We start from the raw sequence: 19,770 nt of genomic DNA, 5'->3' as shown, positions 1-19,770 counted from the left end.
CTATCTCATATATTAGTTTCACCTTTTAAGTTGCATTACTGAAATAAATGAACTTTTGCACGATATTCTAATTTTTCGAGTTTCACCTGTATACTTCTTACGTTTGTGAGTAGTTTTTTAAACCTCTTGTTACCAATAAATCTTCAACCCTCTACACTGAGATTGGCGCCTTCTTGTGTCCGATTTATTTTCTACAGAGTTCTGCTTTGCTCTATGGGGAGCTGCCTTCACCATCCATCTACCACCTAGGACCCTTTGACTATGGACTTTCCCGTCTCCATTTGTCACTTCGCCACCCCATTTCGAACTCATTACTATTGTATGCTTATTCGCCTATTTGTATTTCTCCTGCTGTATCCATCATTTGTCACTAACCTATCTAGACTCATGTGTGGTCCTCTCCCAGCGCCGTTTTGTTTTTCGTTTGTAGCAAATGAACTGCACCTTATAAGCGCTTATATTTCAGGAATAAAAAACCTTTAACAAAGTATAGAAAATTCACATTTCTCTAAATTCTTGTAAATTCGTAGGGCAGCACAGTGGCTTAGTTGTTAGCACTTCTGCCTTGCAACACTGCAGGCTTTTGTTTGATTATCCAGGGCTTGCATGGGTTTCCTCCAGTTACTGTGCTGATCTCCCACACTCCAAAGACAAGTTGGTCGGTTAATTGACTCCTGTCTTTATGTCTATACTGTATTGACTCTATTATGCAAGTATATATGCATGTGGGATATGGAACTTAAATTGTAAGTTTCTTGAGGGCAAGGATTGATGTGAAGGCACAGAATGTAAAAGATGCTCTATATGAATACCTGCAATACAATTTCATAAACATGCTTAAAATGTAAGAAATACCAAATATCAGGGATACAGATTTGAGAATTTGTGCAAATGATTATTTCTATATGCAATGGATTCCACTACAGACCTCTGTTTACACATTTATTTATATTAGATGCATTAAACTACCTTTGCATTTTTTCTATTTGGAATTTATGATTGGGAGAAATGCTTAAAGGTTTTAAAAGCTACCTCTTAGTTAAACAACACTTAAGCCCATATTAGTAGATAATTGCCTAAAATTAGCAAGGCACCATAAATTATATCATGGATTTATGTCTCCTTGTACCATTGTAACAAGCTTTAATTAATGGTAGGCTGCTAATGCTCTCCCAAAGAAATTACTTTCTACTAGATGAATTACATCTTAGGTTTACAGAAAACAAGCACTATTGTAAACCAACACGCTATCAATAAACACAATTCCTGATTAATCCAACACCAACACATTACAGAAGATGCTTAATATGGCTGCTTACCATTATTAGAAACAGATAAATTACTTTAGCTATGGACAAGAATGCAAATGAAGGCTTTCAGGAAAGCACATTTTGAAACAAAGACCTTTAGATGAAACAACTTTTCAGGTGCAATTCTTTAGTAGTATCCTCCAAACATATGAAATTAAAATAGCTTAACCACAGAGGGTTTATTTTTTTTTTTTATATTCATATTCATTAATGATTTTTACATGTATGAAGTAAAATAGTAGATTAGGGCTCTGAAGATGCAAAGAGCTAAGAAATTTATCTCTACCATCATACCAGAACATCAAATGGCCGAAGACGGATGGGCCTGTTTATAAACCTTGGTTAATCCCACCTTCATGTAAGTATTAGTTTATTAATCCCTGTCAAGTGCTTACCTTAAAACAAGAGTTATACTGTAGATGCCAGGTTTTGTATACCATTAGGAATGACACTGCAGTACTCTGCTTGGCTACCAATACTTTTAGTGCAAAAAGATAAGAATTGGCCTGATAAGGTAAGCAATGATAATCCAGTGATAGTTTAATTCTTGGGATTAATTAGAGTAAGTCTTAAATTAAAAGAAAGGCTCATGGCAGTGGGTTTATGGATTGGTTAAAAGGGGAAATAGGGAGATGGGATATAGAAGAACTTCACTTCAACTATATTACCCTTCCCGCAACATTTCTGCGCCACCACCTTTAAAAATTCAGGGCATGAGCAGACTCAACACTTGTCTCTGTCAGGTATAAAACACGATAGCGCATAGATGCCATTAGTTTCTCATATCTGGAACCTTGTAAAGTTCCATTTATGTGAAATAACTGGCAGAAAGTTGTAACACACGCAAAAGCTTACAGCACACATGCACCCTCAATTAAACACTGCCTCCTGGGATGTGTAACTTGGTAATACCAGAAGGCAGCTGGGTTTATTATGTAATTCATACCTAGACAAGGAGCAGGAAGTAAAAAAGGTACTAAACTTTTCCAAAAAAAGTGAAACTTTACCCAGTTCTGTAAGAGGTAGAAAAAAAGAACCAAAAGAGAAAAGGTTCTTGTAATGGGTGAAGGCCTGCTTTGTTTTAGGGTAAGGGTAACTAATAATTAAGGGTAAGTAGATTAATTATACACTTTAGTTCAAGAGTTAAGTATAATGTTACTGTTCGTCTTGAGGGATAAGTTGAAGAGGAGCTGAATTCTGTCCATCAAAAGGCAGAGTAAAAGAATAACATTATGACTTAGTATTAGGGAATATAAAATTAAGTTTTAAGCTTAACGTTAGACATAAGTTGTAGCTGCACAGCTATAACAATGAAATTCATATTTGTTGTCAGTGTTGAAGGCCCCACATCAATATAGCCTGTGCCTAATTTCATCATTACTGTTAAAAAGGTTTCTCAAATTCATGTCTGATAGGAGAATAACTTACAATTCTTAAAAGCCAGCTCAATACAAAGCTAGCAGTAGAGTAATGGGTGCCATAGTGAAACTTCGGAACTTGATCATCCTCCCATGATTCATAGCGTTCGGAAAAGAAGGCTGCTCGCTTGGGGTTCAGTGCTCCAACAGGCTAGAAAATAAACACAGGACTGAAGTTTGAGGTATAGGATTATTACATGTTTTTTGCAGCCATATTAACAGTGACAAAAGAATGAAAGTACAAATGGACAAATGGCTTCTGTATATAGATATATATATTTTTTTTTAAACTCACAGGTTATAAAATGTAAACAACTCCAAATGCAACCACTTAAGCTCAAGAGGATGTTACCCCCTTCATGACCAGGTCATTTTTAACTATTTAGCACTGTGCTACTGTAACTGGTAATTGCGTGGTCATGCAACACTGTACCCAAATGAAAATTATATAATTTTTTCACACATATAGAGCTCTCTTTTGGTGGTATTTGACCACTACTGGGTTTTTTATCTTTTGCGATATAAATGAAAAAAAAAAAAAACACAAAAAAACAAAACACTTTTTTCACTTTCTGCTACAAACCCTATCCAATAGAAAAAAATAAATAAATAAAATGTATTTATACATTTTGGCCAAAATGTGTTCTGCTACGTTTTTGCTAAAAAAATCCCAATAGGCGTATATTGATTGGTTTGTGTGAAAGTTATAGTGCCTACAAACTATGGTATATTTACTGGAATTTTTTCCTTTTTTTTTTATACTACTAATGGCGCTGATCAGCGACTTCTAAAGGACTGCGATAGTGCAGTGGGCAATCTGACACTAACTGACGCTGAGGGGAACTGACTAACTGCCACTGAAATTGCCAGTGATCAGTGTTAATACTATGCACTGTCACTGTACTGACACTGGCTAGGAAGGGGTTAACATCTAGGATCATCAAAGGGTTAAATCTGTGCCTAACAATGTTTACTATTTGCAAAGTGTGCTGCTTTTACTAATGATCTCTTAATTTCTCATCTCTGCTTTGCAGAGACGGGAAAGAGAGAGATTGTTCCCTCTGTACAGAGCTCTGTGTTGATCGGCAACACAGAGCTCTGGGCTGTACACAGCCGATTGGCAGGTCCCAGCCATGAATCATTGGCGAGGATTTGCCGACAGGCTCCTGTTGTGTACAATCACAGTGGGTGCTGGCCAGGGAAGAGGGGGCACGCCCACCAAACCTGGAAGAAGGCAGTGACGTATGGGTATATATTACTTTGCTTGTGTGGGCCACCTTTCTGCAGTACATTGCGGGTGGTCCGCAAGTGGTTAAAAGGGTTCTGACATGTTCTTAGGCATGGTCTGTGTCAATATAGGCAAAATCTAAATATATTCACCAGCCTAATCTTCATTATATTACGCATATTGAGAAAGTTGCACTTTATAAGGAAAACTCTTGAAGCTACAGTAATAAAATGGCATATTAGAATACATCATAGATATACATTGTGGTGCTAGTGCACATACCACTACTGTACTTTTGTGACATAAGAGGATATAACAAGTATATTAAAATTAAGCATTTTATCAGAAACTGAAATGCAAACATGTAATTTACTATTCAGTAAAATATCTATAATTGCCCTTAGAATAATTATGCAACTAAAAGCCGCTAAATAGTAGACATGCTACTATGCTTTTGCCACAAAATGAGATGTTACTTTTAACATGTTACTATGAAATAGAACCCTAGCCAGTGGTTGAAACCGCCCAGTCTGGTTATCTCCTCTCTAAGAACATCTTGGCTTGCAACTGTAACAGTGTAAGTTTACTGTGTATTTGCCAAAAAAACTCATGCTTTGTATAACAGTTAAACATATAATGAAAGTTCGCATTACTTCTCTGGATCCATAATGTTCTTTGAAAACCCTCCAAAAAACTTGCTGAACAAAACAGAATCCTGACACTAGCCACCAGGGCAGGAGCCATTTACACAGCAGTCAATCTATTGACATGCCATCAAGTACAAATGTTGCCTAGTAGTACACACCTTGCAAATCAGGCAATTAGCCCTACTACAAAAGTCCTACATTGTTTGCAAATATACCATAAATTGTTCAGGAAGAGTGTGAGTTGTCATTTTTCAGATAAGCAGTCCTTATATTTAGTACCAATGTGCAATCATTAGATACAGTTAAATGCAGCACAATCAATGCACAAGAATGCTTAAACATCATACAATAACACTTTTTTTTCTTGTACAAACATTTGTTTCAATGAAAAGCAGAGCTACCCACTGCAAATACATTTTAGCTTAAAAAAAAAAAAAATCATACCATTATAGTACTCTGAATAGTACCACACAATGACTGTAAAGGACAGAAGAACACCCAACAAAAAGAAACCTGTACATTTGCTAGCAGGTGGGAGCCTTCCATAGCAGGCACAGTGATAGACAACATTTGTTGCTGCGACAGAGGACAGAGCAATTGGAGTAATAACCAGCATCAGAATTCCTCTGAAAGGCTGCCTGCTGGGTTTACATAGAACATGGAGAATACAGAAAAATAATTCCAGATCTTCACTGTGGCTCATTGCAGCTGGCAAAACAGCTTTATCTACTAAAAAAAAAAAGCTAAGGAAAAGTAAAAATAAAACATCTATCAGAACAATTTGTGTGACTAAACCAAGTCAGTCTGAATTCATAAAGTATATACAGGTGAAACTCGAAAAATTAGAATATTGTGCGAAAGTTCATTTATTTCAGTAATGCAACTTAAAAGGTGAAACTAATATATGAGATAGACTCATTACATGCAAAGCAAGATAGTTCACGCCGTGATTTGTCATAATTGTGATGACTATGGCTTACAGCTCATGAAAACCCCAAATCCACAATCTCAGAAAATTAGAATATTGTGAAAAGGTGCAATATTCTAGGCTCAAAGTGTCCCACTCTAATCAGTTAATTAAGCCATAAACACCTGCAAAGGATTCCTGAGCCTTTAAATGGTCTCTCAGTCTAGTTCAGTAGGAATCACAATTATGGGAAAGACTGCTGACCTGACAGTTGTGCATAAAACCATCATTGACACCCTCCATAAGGAGGGAAAGCCTCAAAAGGTAATTGCAAAAGAAGTTGAATGTTCCAAAAGTGCTGTATCAAAGCACATTAATAGAAAGTTACGTGGAAGGGAAAAATGTGGAAGAAAAAGGTGCACAAGCAGCAGGGATGACCGCAGCCTGGAGAGGATTGTCAGTAAAAGGCCATTCAAAAGTGTTGGGGACTTTCACAAGTAGTGGACTGAGGCTGGAGTCAGTGCAACAAGAGCCACCACAGACAGATCCTGGACATGGGCTTCAAATGTCGTATTCCTCTTGTCAAGCCGCTCCTGAAAAATAAACGTCGGGAGTGTCTTACATGGGCTAAAGAAAAACAGACCTGGTCTGTTGCTCAGTGGTCCAAAGTCCTCTTTTCTGATGAGAGCAACTTTTGCATCTCATTTGGAAACCAAGGACCCAGAGTATGGAGGAAGAATGGAAAGGCACACACTGCAAGATGCTTGAAGTCCAGTGTGAAGTTTCCACAGTCTGCGTTGATTTGGGGAGCCATGTCATCTGCTGGTGTTGGTCCACCGTGCTTTATTAAGTCCAGGGTCAACGCAGCCGTCTACCAGGAGATTTTGAAGCACTTCATGCTTCCTTCCGCAGAGGAGCTTTATGGGGATGCTGACTTCATTTTCCAGCAGGACTTGGCACCTGCCCACACTGCCAAAAGCACCAAAACCTGGTTCAATGACCGTGGGATTACTCTGCTTGATTGGCCAGCAAACTTACCTGACCTGAACCCCATAGAGAATCTATGGGGCATTGGCATGAGAAAGATGAGAGACATGAGACCGAACAATGCAGAAGAGCTGAAGGCCGCTATTGAAGCATCCTGGTCTTCCATAACACCTCAGCAGTGCCAGAGGCTGATAGCTTCCATGCCACCCCGCATTGAGGCAGTAATTGCTGCAAAAGGGGCCCAAACCAAGTACTGAGTACATATGCATGCTTATACTTTTCAGAGGTCCGATAATGCTCTATGTACAATCCTTGTTTTATTGATCGCATGTAATATTCTAATTTTCTGAGATTGTGGATTTGGGGTTTTTATGAGCTGTAATCCATAATCATCACAATTATGACAAATCATGGTTTGAACTATCTTGCTTTGCATGTAATGAGTCTATCTCATATATTAGTTTCACCTTTTAAGTTGCATTACTGAAATAAATTAACTTTTGCACAATATTCTAATTTTTCGAGTTTCACCTGTATACTGTATATCCAGTGGCCCAATTGCTGCTTTGTGATTAGTTGTGGATAGCCACCAGAGTGCAAGTATTAAAGAAAAAATGACCATAGTAAATAGTTGGAAGACACCATTGTCCAATGAAGGAAGATTATTTCCAGTAGCCAGCCCAAGTATGTATGTGAGAGGAGACAATCATTTATTACTTCAGTTGTCGGACTGTGTCTTGAAAAGTATATAGCTAATCAAAAGTTTCACTTAAACAATATGTCCAATTTGCCAATGAATGTTTTATATTGCGTTTATTCATGTTGGGTAAAGAAGGTCAAGTTTGTGTAAGTGCTGGGGGTTAGGGCGTTACACCTTGAGTGGTTTTGGTCAATGAAGGAAGGGGGTAGGGGTTAAGAAAGCTGGGGCAGGGGGGATTTAGCAATGGAGTCTCTTTGTACTAACATGGAAGGGGCGTGGGCAATGCGCAGGAAGGAAGGGTGTGTAATATGACTGAAGAGCAGAGGGTAATGTGTGGGAAGGGAATGGGGGGTGGTAATGTGTTGGAAATTGGAGGATGGTGGGAAAGGGAAAAGGATAGCCCCAAATCTGTGACTATTCATTTTCTTAATTGTGCGAAAAGGCATTGCGGTAATCTGCAGTACATGTAAAATCTGTCCAGTAAAACTATGTTTTCCAGAATCACTCTGTAAGTTCTTCCATAGTTTTGATTTCAAAGGAATACAAGGCCCTGCCATGTTGATCAGGTGGATAAGTAGGGAAAGTTTGTATAATTAATAGGTGTTGGGTGCAGAGGAGCTGTTAACATCTTTAATCCATTCCTGATGAGCGCTCTTATATATGCGGCCTCTCAAAGGTGGGCCTTATTCTGTAGAGCTGCATATATGCCAAGCTGTCACTGTCTGCTCTGTATCTTGTACTAATGATCAGAAACAGGGAGGATTGGCTCTCAATCACATGGTTGCTGTAATAGCCTTTGCTTGGCTATCTTAGCGATTGTTAAGCCTTGCACTCTTTTTTTCCTCTGGAATGCAGAAATAGATACATTGCATATTTTTCTTCTTGCTAGAGACAGATGTAAACAAGAGAAGTCTGTGAAAAAAAAGTGGTCATAAATGCTTATATATACTGTACCAACTGAAGTGACTAGTCTCAGGTGATGAAAACTTGTATCTGTTTATCTGTAGGTTCTCTCTCTTTTACAGCTGTTCAAACTGCACAGTTTACACAGCATTTATTAGCTGCAGGGGGTGGGGATCTTAACTCAAACATTAGGGAGTGTAGGGAATGTTTTTTATATACACACACACAAAGTCAGTGCCGGGACAAGGTCATCCAGTGCCCAGGGCGTCAAACCCCTCCCTCCTCCACGTTGTGCATGACCAATGATCTTACCCACACCTGATCATTATCCCAATGTATAGAGTGCAAAGATCATAACTGCAACATTTAGAAAGTGCAAGGGTTAGGATCAAAAATAATGTACAGAGTGCATGGGTATGGAATATGTTAAATGCAATGTGTAAGAGTGGGTAAACTACAGTTTGCAGACATGAAGAGTATATATACCCTAGTACAAAGCAGTACCCCCTATGAGGTATTTAACACCTACATATACAATACAAACAGCTATACATACATACAAACACATACAGATACATAATAACTTAATAAAGGTTTAAATCCCAATGAAAAAGATTTAAATCCAGGAAAACGACAAAAAAAAATCCACCATTGCAGTGTGGCCTCCTGTACTGCATCAGGTTAAATGCTGATTTAAGTTGGCCATAGACGGAGGGATCTTATTTCCTGCAACAAATTGCAGTGACCGGAGTCTACCCGTTTTTTATACATGCTGTTTATACTAGTGTCGGTGATGACACTGAGAAATGTGAATGTTATGTAGAGGTTTTAAAGTGGAATAAATTTTAAATGGTTTTATGCTATGGAGTTCCCTCTTTCTTTCCTACCATAGGGTTCCATGTATATAAATAGGGAACGCCCAGCTAAAGGGTTATAGGAGTTATACTGACATCTCTGCAGATCGTTGCTCACAGAGCTAATGGGCATTAGCTGGTTTATAATTTGACCAGCCCAGAGCTCTGGTGAGTTTATTTATTTATTCGTTTGGTGGTGGAAGAACACGGTGTGGTGGTGAATTCTTTAGGAAGTACAAGAATTAAAGAATATATGATTTGAAGGACTTTTCTAATCATGATTTGTTATGGATTATTAAGATAAATACACATTGTTTTTGCAATATTTTTTTATATATATATATATATATATATATATCTCTTGCACAAATTGGCATATCAATGTTATATGTTTCATGTTGGGGGGTGTTCTACGATTTGTTATATTTATTAGAATATGTGGATTTGTTTGATATATACAACACCTTTGTAGGGGTTGTTTGCATTTAGCACCTTTTTTTTTTTTTAAAAAGAAAAAAATCTCAGCGCCCAGGACCTCCTTCCCCACACACTTAACCACGTGAAATGCTGCTGTGCATAAGTATAAAACCAAAAAATATTTCTTTCAACTAAAACCAGCGCAAAACACACCAGAAAGCAATCTATAAAATACCCAGCCTATAAGCAATATTAATGCAAATTATTACAATTTGTATATACTGTAAGTGTTTTTGACACATATATAAATTGTAATAATTTGCATTAACATTGCTTATAGGCTGGGTATTTTATAGATTGCTTTCTGGTGTGTTTTGCGCTGGTTTTAGTTGAAAGAAACCTTTTTATTTTGTTGTTTTGCACCTTAGCATTTTTTTGCACTTTAGTATTTTTTACGGTTTGCATACCTATAACATCTCGGTATATTGAGATAATCATATTAGGGTGTTGGGGAGCACTATTTAAATCCTTTCAGTTATTCTAGAAATGGTTTTTGGGTCTGGGAAGCCCATAGTTTCCAGGCATTTGGCCTTTGAAAGTAGCTTGTAGTGCAATCTATGGGCTGTTTGGGCCCATACAAATTGACAAAACTCTCCACTGATTGATTTTCCTATTCAAAACATTTATTGAGATTTTGTAGTATAAGATGCACGTGAAATACAAGATATACAAAAATTTTGGATCATTAACCATTTGCCGCCCGCCCTATGGCCGAATGGCGTCCGGCAAATGTCATCAGCGTTCCGGATGGACGCCATATGGCGTCCTCCCGCACATGCGCTCCTGCAGAGCCGCGCAGCAGTGTGATCTGTCACCGGCCGTGTACCTCCGACACGGCCGATGACAGATCTGAGTATCGGCCCCCGTTGCCGGTACCATGTGACCTGCTGTGACCAATCACAGCAGGTCACATGACAGTTGTATACAATGGATGGCTTCATTCATGACATCCATTGTATACTAGTGTCTAGCTGTGAATGGTCACAGCTAATCACATGTACATGTCATGTGATTAGCTGTGGCCAAATCACAGCTAAGCACAAAAAAAAAAAAAAAAAAAAACCTGAATGAATCAATGTCATTCAGGTAAATGATTGCTTATAGCAAAGTAATTCTTTGCTATAAGCAAATTTTTTTTTTTTCATACTGTCACCAGTCAGTTTTCCTGATCACCGCCATGCCAGTTATATGATGACGCTGTACTGCACTGGTGACAATATGTAAAAAAAAAAAAATAGTGAAACAAATTTTTTTAATTTTTTCATTTTCCGAAAAATTATGACAAAACAAATTCAGCTTCAAAAAACTCGCCATGCCTCTTATGCAGTACGTCGGACTGTCTACTTTGCAAAAAGGGGTCATTTGGGGGATATCTGTACTGTTCTGACATTCTTGGACCTCAAGAAATTAGATTGGCTGTCAGTACTTCAGGATTGATCAATATTCAGATCTATACCATAGTTTGTGAACTCTATAACTTTCCTACAAACTAAAAAATACATCCTAATATAGGTTATTCTCACCAAAGCAATGTAGCAGAATACATCTTGGCCTAAATTTATGAAGAACAATTATTTATTTACAAACGTTTATAACAGAAACAAAGAAAAACGTGGTTTTTTCAAAATATTTGGTCTTTTTTTGTTAATTTAGCAAAAAATAAAAACCCCAGCGGTGATTAAATGCCACCAAAAGAAAGCTCTAGTTGTGTGAAGAAAATGATAACATTTTAGTTTGGGTACAATGTTGTATGACCGCGCAATTGTCATTCAAAGTGTGAGAGCGCTGAAACATGAAAACTTGCCTGGGCAGGAAGGTGTAAAATTGCCCAGTATTGAATTGGTTAAGGACAGTCACTGTATTTGCCTTGCGGATCACAGGTTCAAATAGGTACATTAGACAAGAGCTGTACTGGGCTTGCATTGTCATAGAAAGTGCAGTAAATCGCTGGCTTATCACACCTTTATAATATACAGAAATTGAAAAAGGAAAATATCAAGAGCATATTAGTTTAATGGTATAAGTATAGAAAAAGAGTAGTAGAAAGGCGAGAAGAGACAAATCAAACTGTGGGGGTAAAAAAGTGGACTACCCATAGCTGCCATATTTTGTAGATTTCAAGATTTTATCTGAAATGGTTGCTTCAGTTTTATTATGTGTCATGGCCTGAGTGACCATAGTTTTAGTTTCTATTATACTGGAAGAATTAGCTTTCAAGACCTTTGCTATTGTTTTTTTGGAAGCTGTGGTGACCTGCAAAAGTAGTTACCAATGTGTCAGGGTTGACTGAAGTTGAGAAAAGTTGGGATAAAATTTTAAAGATTTCTATCCAGAACTGGTTGTTTTTTGGACAAGACCACCACATGTAAATGTGTGCCCAATCCTCCCTAACCTCAAAAACATTTTGCTGCACAGTTTGGAACAAATTTTCAGATTCTGACAGAAACCAGAACAGCGCGTTAGTACCTTGTAATTCCTTTCTAATACATTAATATTTTGCAATGAAGATTTTGTCATCACCCATATTTTGTTCCATTCCTCTACATCAATAGTAACTCTGAGGTCCAGCACCCACTGGCTTGTGTATGTGGGAGGGTTAGTATTAAGCTTGTTAAATAGCTGTAAATACAATCATGATATAAGTCCTGCAGTGTGTGGGTCATGGCTACACGTGTTCATATTGTGACAACTGGTCTAGTGCTATCCCAAATCATGCGTATGCAGCATTAAAGTGTTTAATTTGCAAATATCAAAATACTTCTGAATTAGGCAGACCAGTATAAGTTCCTGAAAGGTGAAGAAGGTTTTGACAGAGGTAGAACTTGTCAAGTGGTACAACCCAGTTAGCATCAAGATCCCCCAAACCTGAAAGGAAGTGGGTGAGAAAAGTCTGGATAGAAAGAAGGATTCCTAAAGAAGGATAATAAGGGCACATGAGGTGATAGGAGGCAAGAGGGACCATTGAGCTTGTCTCAAAGCGGAAGAGAATGTTTCAAAATAATGTTAGTAATTTGCCTATATTCGAGAGGCACAGGCAAAGTACATTAGCAATTGATCAAGGGTCACAAAGTCGCTTCTAGACCCCCTTCAAAAGATAGATTTCATGAACCAAATGATATTTCGTTTTTTGCGCCAATTATGCCACTTGATAGTACTTTGGAAAATTAGGCAAGCCCACACCACCGTACAATATAGGGATCATTAAAATGATTTTTGAGGAGTCTGGGTTTTGTGGCACCCCAAATGTATTTCAATACCCAACACTGTATCCACATTGTTTTTTAGGGAAAAAAGTTGATGATCGGGTATATTACACCCATCAATGCATCACACTGATGGTATCTCAAAGGACAGGATTAAATAAAAGGAAGAGCTTCTAGGGATAGCTTAGCTTGTGCCTCAACTAATATGGTGGCAGATTTACGGGAGTGCAGATTGGATGACAAAGTAGGGCTAGCCAAAGGAGCTACAACCTTCTGTAAATTCTGGGTCATTCACAACTTATCTTGCACTGTTAAAAAGGATAAGATTGCTTGAGTCTCGGTCTGATTTAAACAGCAAGCCATACTGGTACAGTAAAGCTGAGCCTGGACAAAAACATTTTTTTGCATTTCAAGGTTTCATTTTCTGTCATGACTGGAGTGTAATTTAGATGTTACACATTGTTTAAAGGATACTTGTTATACGCAAGATATATGTTACCTAAAAGAGTCTGCACAGTACTGAGTTAACGGAAAATAGAATAAACACTAAAATGCAATTCTCCCTGCAGCATTTTAACAAATGAGTATATGCTTCCAAGCTCTTCAACTGAGCAGCCACCTCTAATCATTATTATTGAATTACGTTTCTTGGAGATACCACTAAAACCAATTAGGACTGATTTTGTTGCCTCTTGTGAAAACAGCAGCTTGCACAGATCAATGCTGCCACAGAACCTGCACTATTGATTCCTGATGTAATTGTTACACTTTGCTTTCTCATGCAGGCTGGGACATTTTTCATACCTCATTTGCAGCAGAAGAAAATAAAAATAAAAAAAAAGAACAAAAATTCTACCCGATCCCCCAACAAAACGATAAAAAATAAATATAAAAAAACTGGAGCACAGCTCTGACAGTGACACACTATCAGCTTATTCAGAGAACTTACAGTGGGAATACACACTTTGAATTATACATAACATGAATGCACTGATTTATTGTGGTAATAACATCTACCTCATTAAAAGATTCTGCTTTGCTGCAGTTGGAGGGCTACATATTGTTTACTGCTATAAATTAATGGCAGAGCAGAGAAAATAGTGCAAACCCTCCAACAATAGATCTGCGCTGACAGAGCCGTACATCATAGCTTCCTCCTAATAAAATAGAGACAATGTATTGGGCTAATACATTTTACTGTGCTGGCCTATATTTTCTTGACAACTGCTATAAAAGATGAGGACATTCAGCTATGTTTTAATACACTGTAAAAGCGGTTTACTAAGCTCCAGTACTGTATATGAAATCAAGCCACACTATAAATATTTTAGACTGCTTAATTAAACTTTTTGTTTAATTAGAGAAACAAAATCGGAAACTGTAGGTCTGGGATACAATTAATTGAAAATAACATATTAAAGTGTTTCAATTAGGGGTTTGTTTCAGTGAAGTAAATGGCTGATATGTATCTAGAGGCCTCAGCTTAATTTGTGTTCCTCTTGAGGCACGGTTCCAGGTATCTACTACAAGCTTGTCGACTTGTCACTGATGAACATCACCTATTACTTCGCTGGTAAACTAATGATGTAGGGCTTTCCAATCAATAACCTGTGCAAGTCTTCCTAGCAAAACTTTAACATATGTAACCAGTATAGTTTTTACTGTGTTATATTTTTGTATGCAGTTGTGACTATTGGTTAACTTCCGAGACAGCAAAAACAGTTTCAGTGCAGGAAGGCCTTGTACAGCAAATCTGCAGTGTAAAACACACAAAAATGTGTCTAAACAACTAACTAAGCTCAAGTCAGTTCTTCACTAACAGAGTGACACCTAGCAGGGTTCCCCAAAACAAACAAGTAGTATATATGACTTTCATTGTTCTGTCAGCACTCAGCCTTTTCACCTAGCAGCAGGTTTCAATAGTAGTGAGAGCTCTGAGCATAAATAACTGTGCAGAGATGAAACGAATAACTAGGTCTGGCTACCAGATAAGATGTGGACGTAGGTATCTTTGAACTTGTAAAAGAGAAGTTTGTGCATTGTAGAATATTTACCTGTATTGTTTAGATTGTAAACTCTATTGAACAGGGCCCTTGGATTCCTCCTGTATTGAGTTGCACTGTAAGTGTACTGTCTGCTCTCATGCTGTAAAGCACTGCACAAACTGTTGGTGCTGTATAAATACTGCATAATAATAATATCTCCAAGTGTCCTCCATAGATATTACAAGCAGCATATTATCAAAGCTAGTAGGGAGATACAAGGGAGCTAAAGAATTAGAGTGCACCCAGTCAATAGCTGGATTTAGGACCATATTGAAAACTTCCATGCACACTATTTTCACATTAGGGTATGAGGACATAACAGCTAAGCCTTGCTGGATTCAAGTCAAACAGAAGGATGTTGGTATCTAAAAGCTAATAACAGAAGTGGTTGAGAAAAAAAAGTTGCCATACAGAAACATACACCTATGCTGCCTCTCCAGATCTGTTTGAAGCACTTATTTAGGTATAACTATAGAAAAACCAGTCAAGGAGGAAATATAATTAGCATGATACAACCAACCTATACTAAGTATGTTTAAGTGAAATTTGAGTATAAGTCAGTTAGGTGGGTTTCTAATTGAACTATAATGCATGCCATTTGCTTCTTTATAAAAGTTTAAAGTATATGTGAATCCTTATAGCAAAAACAAAATAACCCCACGCTAGCCAAACAAAACCTCACATACAAAAAAACTTAAAAAAAAAACAAAACAGATGTTGCCACCCGCAGCTGTCATGTGTTTCCACACCACAAAAATAATTCAAAGTGCAGCACAACAATATTGTCAGGGCTCCGGGGTGTGACCAGAGGTATGTGACTGACGCAGGGAAACGCAGGCTTCAGATAAGTTATAAACAATATAATTTATTAAAGACTAACAATAGAAACATAAACGCAGTGCAATACTAAAACATAACACAGTGCAAACGAACTAAACCAAACCACCCACAGATAACAGTACATACAATGCAAGCGTCGTCAGGCAGGCCGGGTCAATAACAATCGGGCAGGTAGGTACAGGGGGTCAGGCAGAGAATGGTCGGGGTCACAAGCCAGGGATGAAACAGGAGAAGTCAGCAGAGCTCCGGATCAGGCAGGGTCAGCAACGAATCAGACAGAGACAGGGACAGGAACAGGAACAGGGATGCAGGAACAAGATACAGGGCCCAGGAAAAACACACACCAAGGCAGAGACTGCAGGTCTGGCCATCCCTTAAATACACCTGTATAATCAACTTCAGGTGTTTGGCTGGCTGCAGGGTTGAGTCTCTGATTGCTGGGAGCACCCGCTGGCCAGCCCTGGTACTGCAGCCCACAAGGCAGGTGAGTCCCACCATTACTGGCAAGTCCATTCCTGACAAATATAAACAACTTAAATAAAATGTGCAAAATAACTAAGATAATTACACCATAAATGAAACAAACATCCTAAGGTGAAGACCATATATGAATCTCAAAAAGTCTTTAATCAAATGTGTTTCATGTTCCTGAATAAGAAAAAGTACCGTGCTAGACCTTATAAACCGAGTGTAAAAAAACAAAAAACAAACAAGGTGCCTTTTATCTGAATAAATAGGACTAATAAAACTTAGAATAAACCTATGATTTTTTTGTGCTATTTTTATTATCTTTAATTTGTAATAAAGGGGCATTTAAACAATACTGTGTCCTAAGTCTGAGCAAAAAAACATCCAATTGTGCAAACTGCAGAGTTTTACTCTGTGGAATCTGCAGAACATTACTCTTGTATGCCATATATTAGTTCATGATACTCCTGTGCACATGTGCAAACCGTGGACAAACAACGTCATTCATATAAGTGAGATGTCAAAGTGCCACTCCACGTGCCCCAACATGTACCACACTCACCAGATATTGAAACCTCTTAAATTAATAAGAAGGTCTAAATGCACTATTTTCTATCCTCCAAAGCACCATGTCCTCCTCTGGCGCCTCCGATCCACCTCTCCAAACTCCTCTCCTCTTAGCTCTAATGTGCCACACCAAGCACCATAAAATGCCAAAAATATCTGCATATAAGTGTAAAATCCTTGTAATAAATATCTCCAGCACACTCCAGTTTAAATGAGCACTTAAATAAAGACACCAAAGGAACGCTTTACTTATTAACAAGCACTTTCTGGTTTACCAAGATGGCCGTGTGCCTCACAGAGTGGAAATTACATCAAAGGTAAAGCTCCTTCCAACAGATTTTGTCATCAGGATGTCCTGATGGTGAAACATGTTGGGCAGAGCTTTACCTGTGACATTGCTTCCAGTAAAACTCTATCATGCAAAGAAGCCATATCTGAACATGATCTAGAAATGTCACCGTCATTTAAAATGGTCTGGTGCAAAAAGGAAATCTGTTCTGTGGTCTAATCAAAATTTGACATCAACCATGGGTGCCGCATCCGCCAGGCAAAAGAGGAGAGGGACATTCTGGCTTGATATCAGTGTTCAGTTCAAAAGCCTGCATCTCTGATGGTATGGGGGTGATTTAGTGTGTAAAGAATGGGCATATTGCATATCTGGAAAGGCACCATCAATGCTAAAATATATATCCAGGTTTTTGAGCAGCATATGTTCAGGCAAGAATGTGACAGTATTCCTCTCCCTAAACTCCAGCAACTGGTCCCCCAGACATTTACAAAGTGTTATTAAAAGAAGAGGTAATGCTACACTGTGGTAAACATGGCCTTGTCCCAACTTTTTTGGAATTGGGATTATACTTTGCCAGCTTTTTGTGGCCCTGTTACAACTTTTTTGACACGTGATGCTGCCATCCGTTTCAAAATCTTTTTTTTCTAAAATGGTACATTTTCTTAGTTCAACCTGAGTTTAATTTAATTTTTGAAGTTTAATTTGATATGTAAACTGTTGGTGCTATATAAATCCTGTATAATAATAATAATAGGTTTTCTTTTTTCTTTTGTGAATAAAATATGGGTTTATAAGATTTACAAATCATTGCATTCTGTTTTTATGTAAATTTTACACAGCATCTCAATTTTTTTTGGAATTGGGGTTGTATTTAGACACTCTCAATAACATGTACATGTGATTCCAGTCTCGAAACTACCACAACACTAGCATCAGGATTTGGTGCAACAATCTTTAGATAAAGCAGCTGCACACAGAAGGTATTTACCTTCATGCCATCCTAATTTCAAACAACGTAAAAAAGTGAAACTTTGAAAAGACTGCTAGAGCCATACATACCTGTGTTTTCAACTTAAGCTTGTCTTGAAAATTGTATATTAGTGCAAATAAAAAAAGTATCACGGACAGTACTCAATTGTTTCCAACTTAAGTGTAGAAACTGATCTATGCAGTTCACATATGGGAATCAATTTCAGTTCTTTTATACCTCCCTTTCCATCATGGTGCACAGACAAATATAAGCATCAATTAACAGTAAAGAGTATTTCCACTTTTGCTGTCAATTTTGAGAAAAAAAACCACTATGTTTATTGTGTGTTCCCATTCACACAGTATGCCTAAAAAGGTTTTTTTTTTTTTCTTTTTTTTTTAAATACTTCTTACCTTTTAGATGTTTCTCAGGAGGTGGTAATATGGCTGAGCAGCAAGGTTTTCTAAACAATATTGAAGAGAATATATCCCAAGGCCTGTCCTCATTAATGTACAGGGAAGAAAGGGCGGTTTCTACATGTTAACCCTTTGTTAGGACAGACCATGTTCAAATCTAATTACCATTGATAATGAAGATTTGCCTGCACAGTACAACAGCGTTAATTATGAAAACACAGGTGTCTATCCAGCCCCCTCACAGACAAAGATAACTACCTTGTAGTTTTCCTTGAAGAAGGTCCAGAACAGAGTATCTAAAAAGGGAAGCTGAAATCAATTTTTAATTTTTTTCTTAAGTTATGCTATGTGCATGGGAAGATGTAACAAATATAAAGTAGGTGCAATCCCATTTTGGCTGCAAACGTGGAGCTAATATATAACATATTAAGCTAATATATAACACTAACCACTGTTTTAGATCATTGTATTTAATCTTCCTCAGTTAACAACTTACAGTAATACCATTGCTTACAGCTTTTTTTCAGATGCGCACACATAATGTTTCTTTCAAAGGAGCACACTGAGTGCTAGTGTGTGTGACACGCTGTACACATTTGGTAGTATTAGGTTGTCATCGGCTATAGTTAGAAATGTTGTATTTAGGTAATTGTAAGTAACTAATACCTTCAGGGCTTTTTTCAGTTGGATCGTGATGGAACAGAGTTCTGCCACCACTGGCCATGTGCTCGTTGCTCACAACTGTCACTTTTACCCATAATTCTACCTAAAAATGGTGTTGTGTGTGGGTTTGCTTACACTCTCATTATTTCATTGCTTTAAATACAGTGTATATAAAGGCAACATTTTTTTTTTTATCCAAAACTAAAAAAAAAAAAAAAAAAAAAAAAGTACTTTTGACTTGCCCGTAAATTCCATATCCTGGCGTATAGTACAGGACACAGGCACAGTCAGGTGATTGGACACTGGCAAGCTTTTGAGGTCACACTCACTGACTGCCTTCCCTATAACACTACCCCACTTTGTGGGTCTTTGGTTTTGTAGCAAGCAATGCAGAGTAACCAAGGAATGGAAGGGATGATGACCTGTGTCTTGTACTGTACTCCAAGACATGGAATTTACAGGTAAGTCAACAAGAGTCAACAGACCTAACTTCAGAGTGCAGCTGCATGAACCTTCTGGCTGAAAATCTGCATCTGCAGAGGATTTGACTTACACCTGGTCAAACTTTGAAAAGATATGCATCCCTACAAAGCTTTGCTGCAAAGGCCTGGTGCCGGAAAGCCTAGAAAACTCCCACCAATCTGGTGGAATGAGCGCAGAAAGAAATTTGTTTGTTAAAGTGTAAGCTCTGGTGATCAGTGTTCTTATCTATTGAGCGATGGTAGACCTTGACACAGGGTGTCCTAAGACGAGAACAAATAGGAAATTAGTCCATCTGATATAAGTAGTTACTTAGGTAGACTCTAATGGCTCTGACTTTGTCCAGGGAATTAATAGAGATTTCCTTTTGATGCTTAGGAGCAGGGCATAAGGATGGT

The 19,770-nt window shown here is 37.9% G+C and overlaps 1 protein-coding gene across 2 annotated transcripts in view; it reads right to left on the bottom strand.

Annotated features, from left to right (window-relative positions):
- The window catches only part of LRBA (LPS responsive beige-like anchor protein), a 970,380-nt gene that overhangs the window by 233,352 nt on the left and 717,258 nt on the right, over window positions 1-19,770 (bottom strand). For both annotated transcript variants that reach the window (XM_089670467.1, XM_089670468.1), the window contains exon 44: window positions 2,739-2,879. In XM_089670467.1, the coding sequence (XP_089526593.1) occupies window positions 2,739-2,879 (141 nt within the window). The remainder of the gene's footprint in view (window positions 1-2,738; window positions 2,880-19,770) is intronic.

The sequence above is a fragment of the Staurois parvus genome, unplaced genomic scaffold (genome assembly GCF_062004578.1).
Source record: "Staurois parvus isolate SC_StPar_1 unplaced genomic scaffold, SC_StPar_1.0 ptg000090l, whole genome shotgun sequence".
Classification (NCBI taxonomy): domain Eukaryota; kingdom Metazoa; phylum Chordata; class Amphibia; order Anura; family Ranidae; genus Staurois; species Staurois parvus.
The sequence above is the reverse complement of the archived record's forward strand: the minus strand, read 5'-3'. Positions and strand labels throughout refer to the sequence as shown.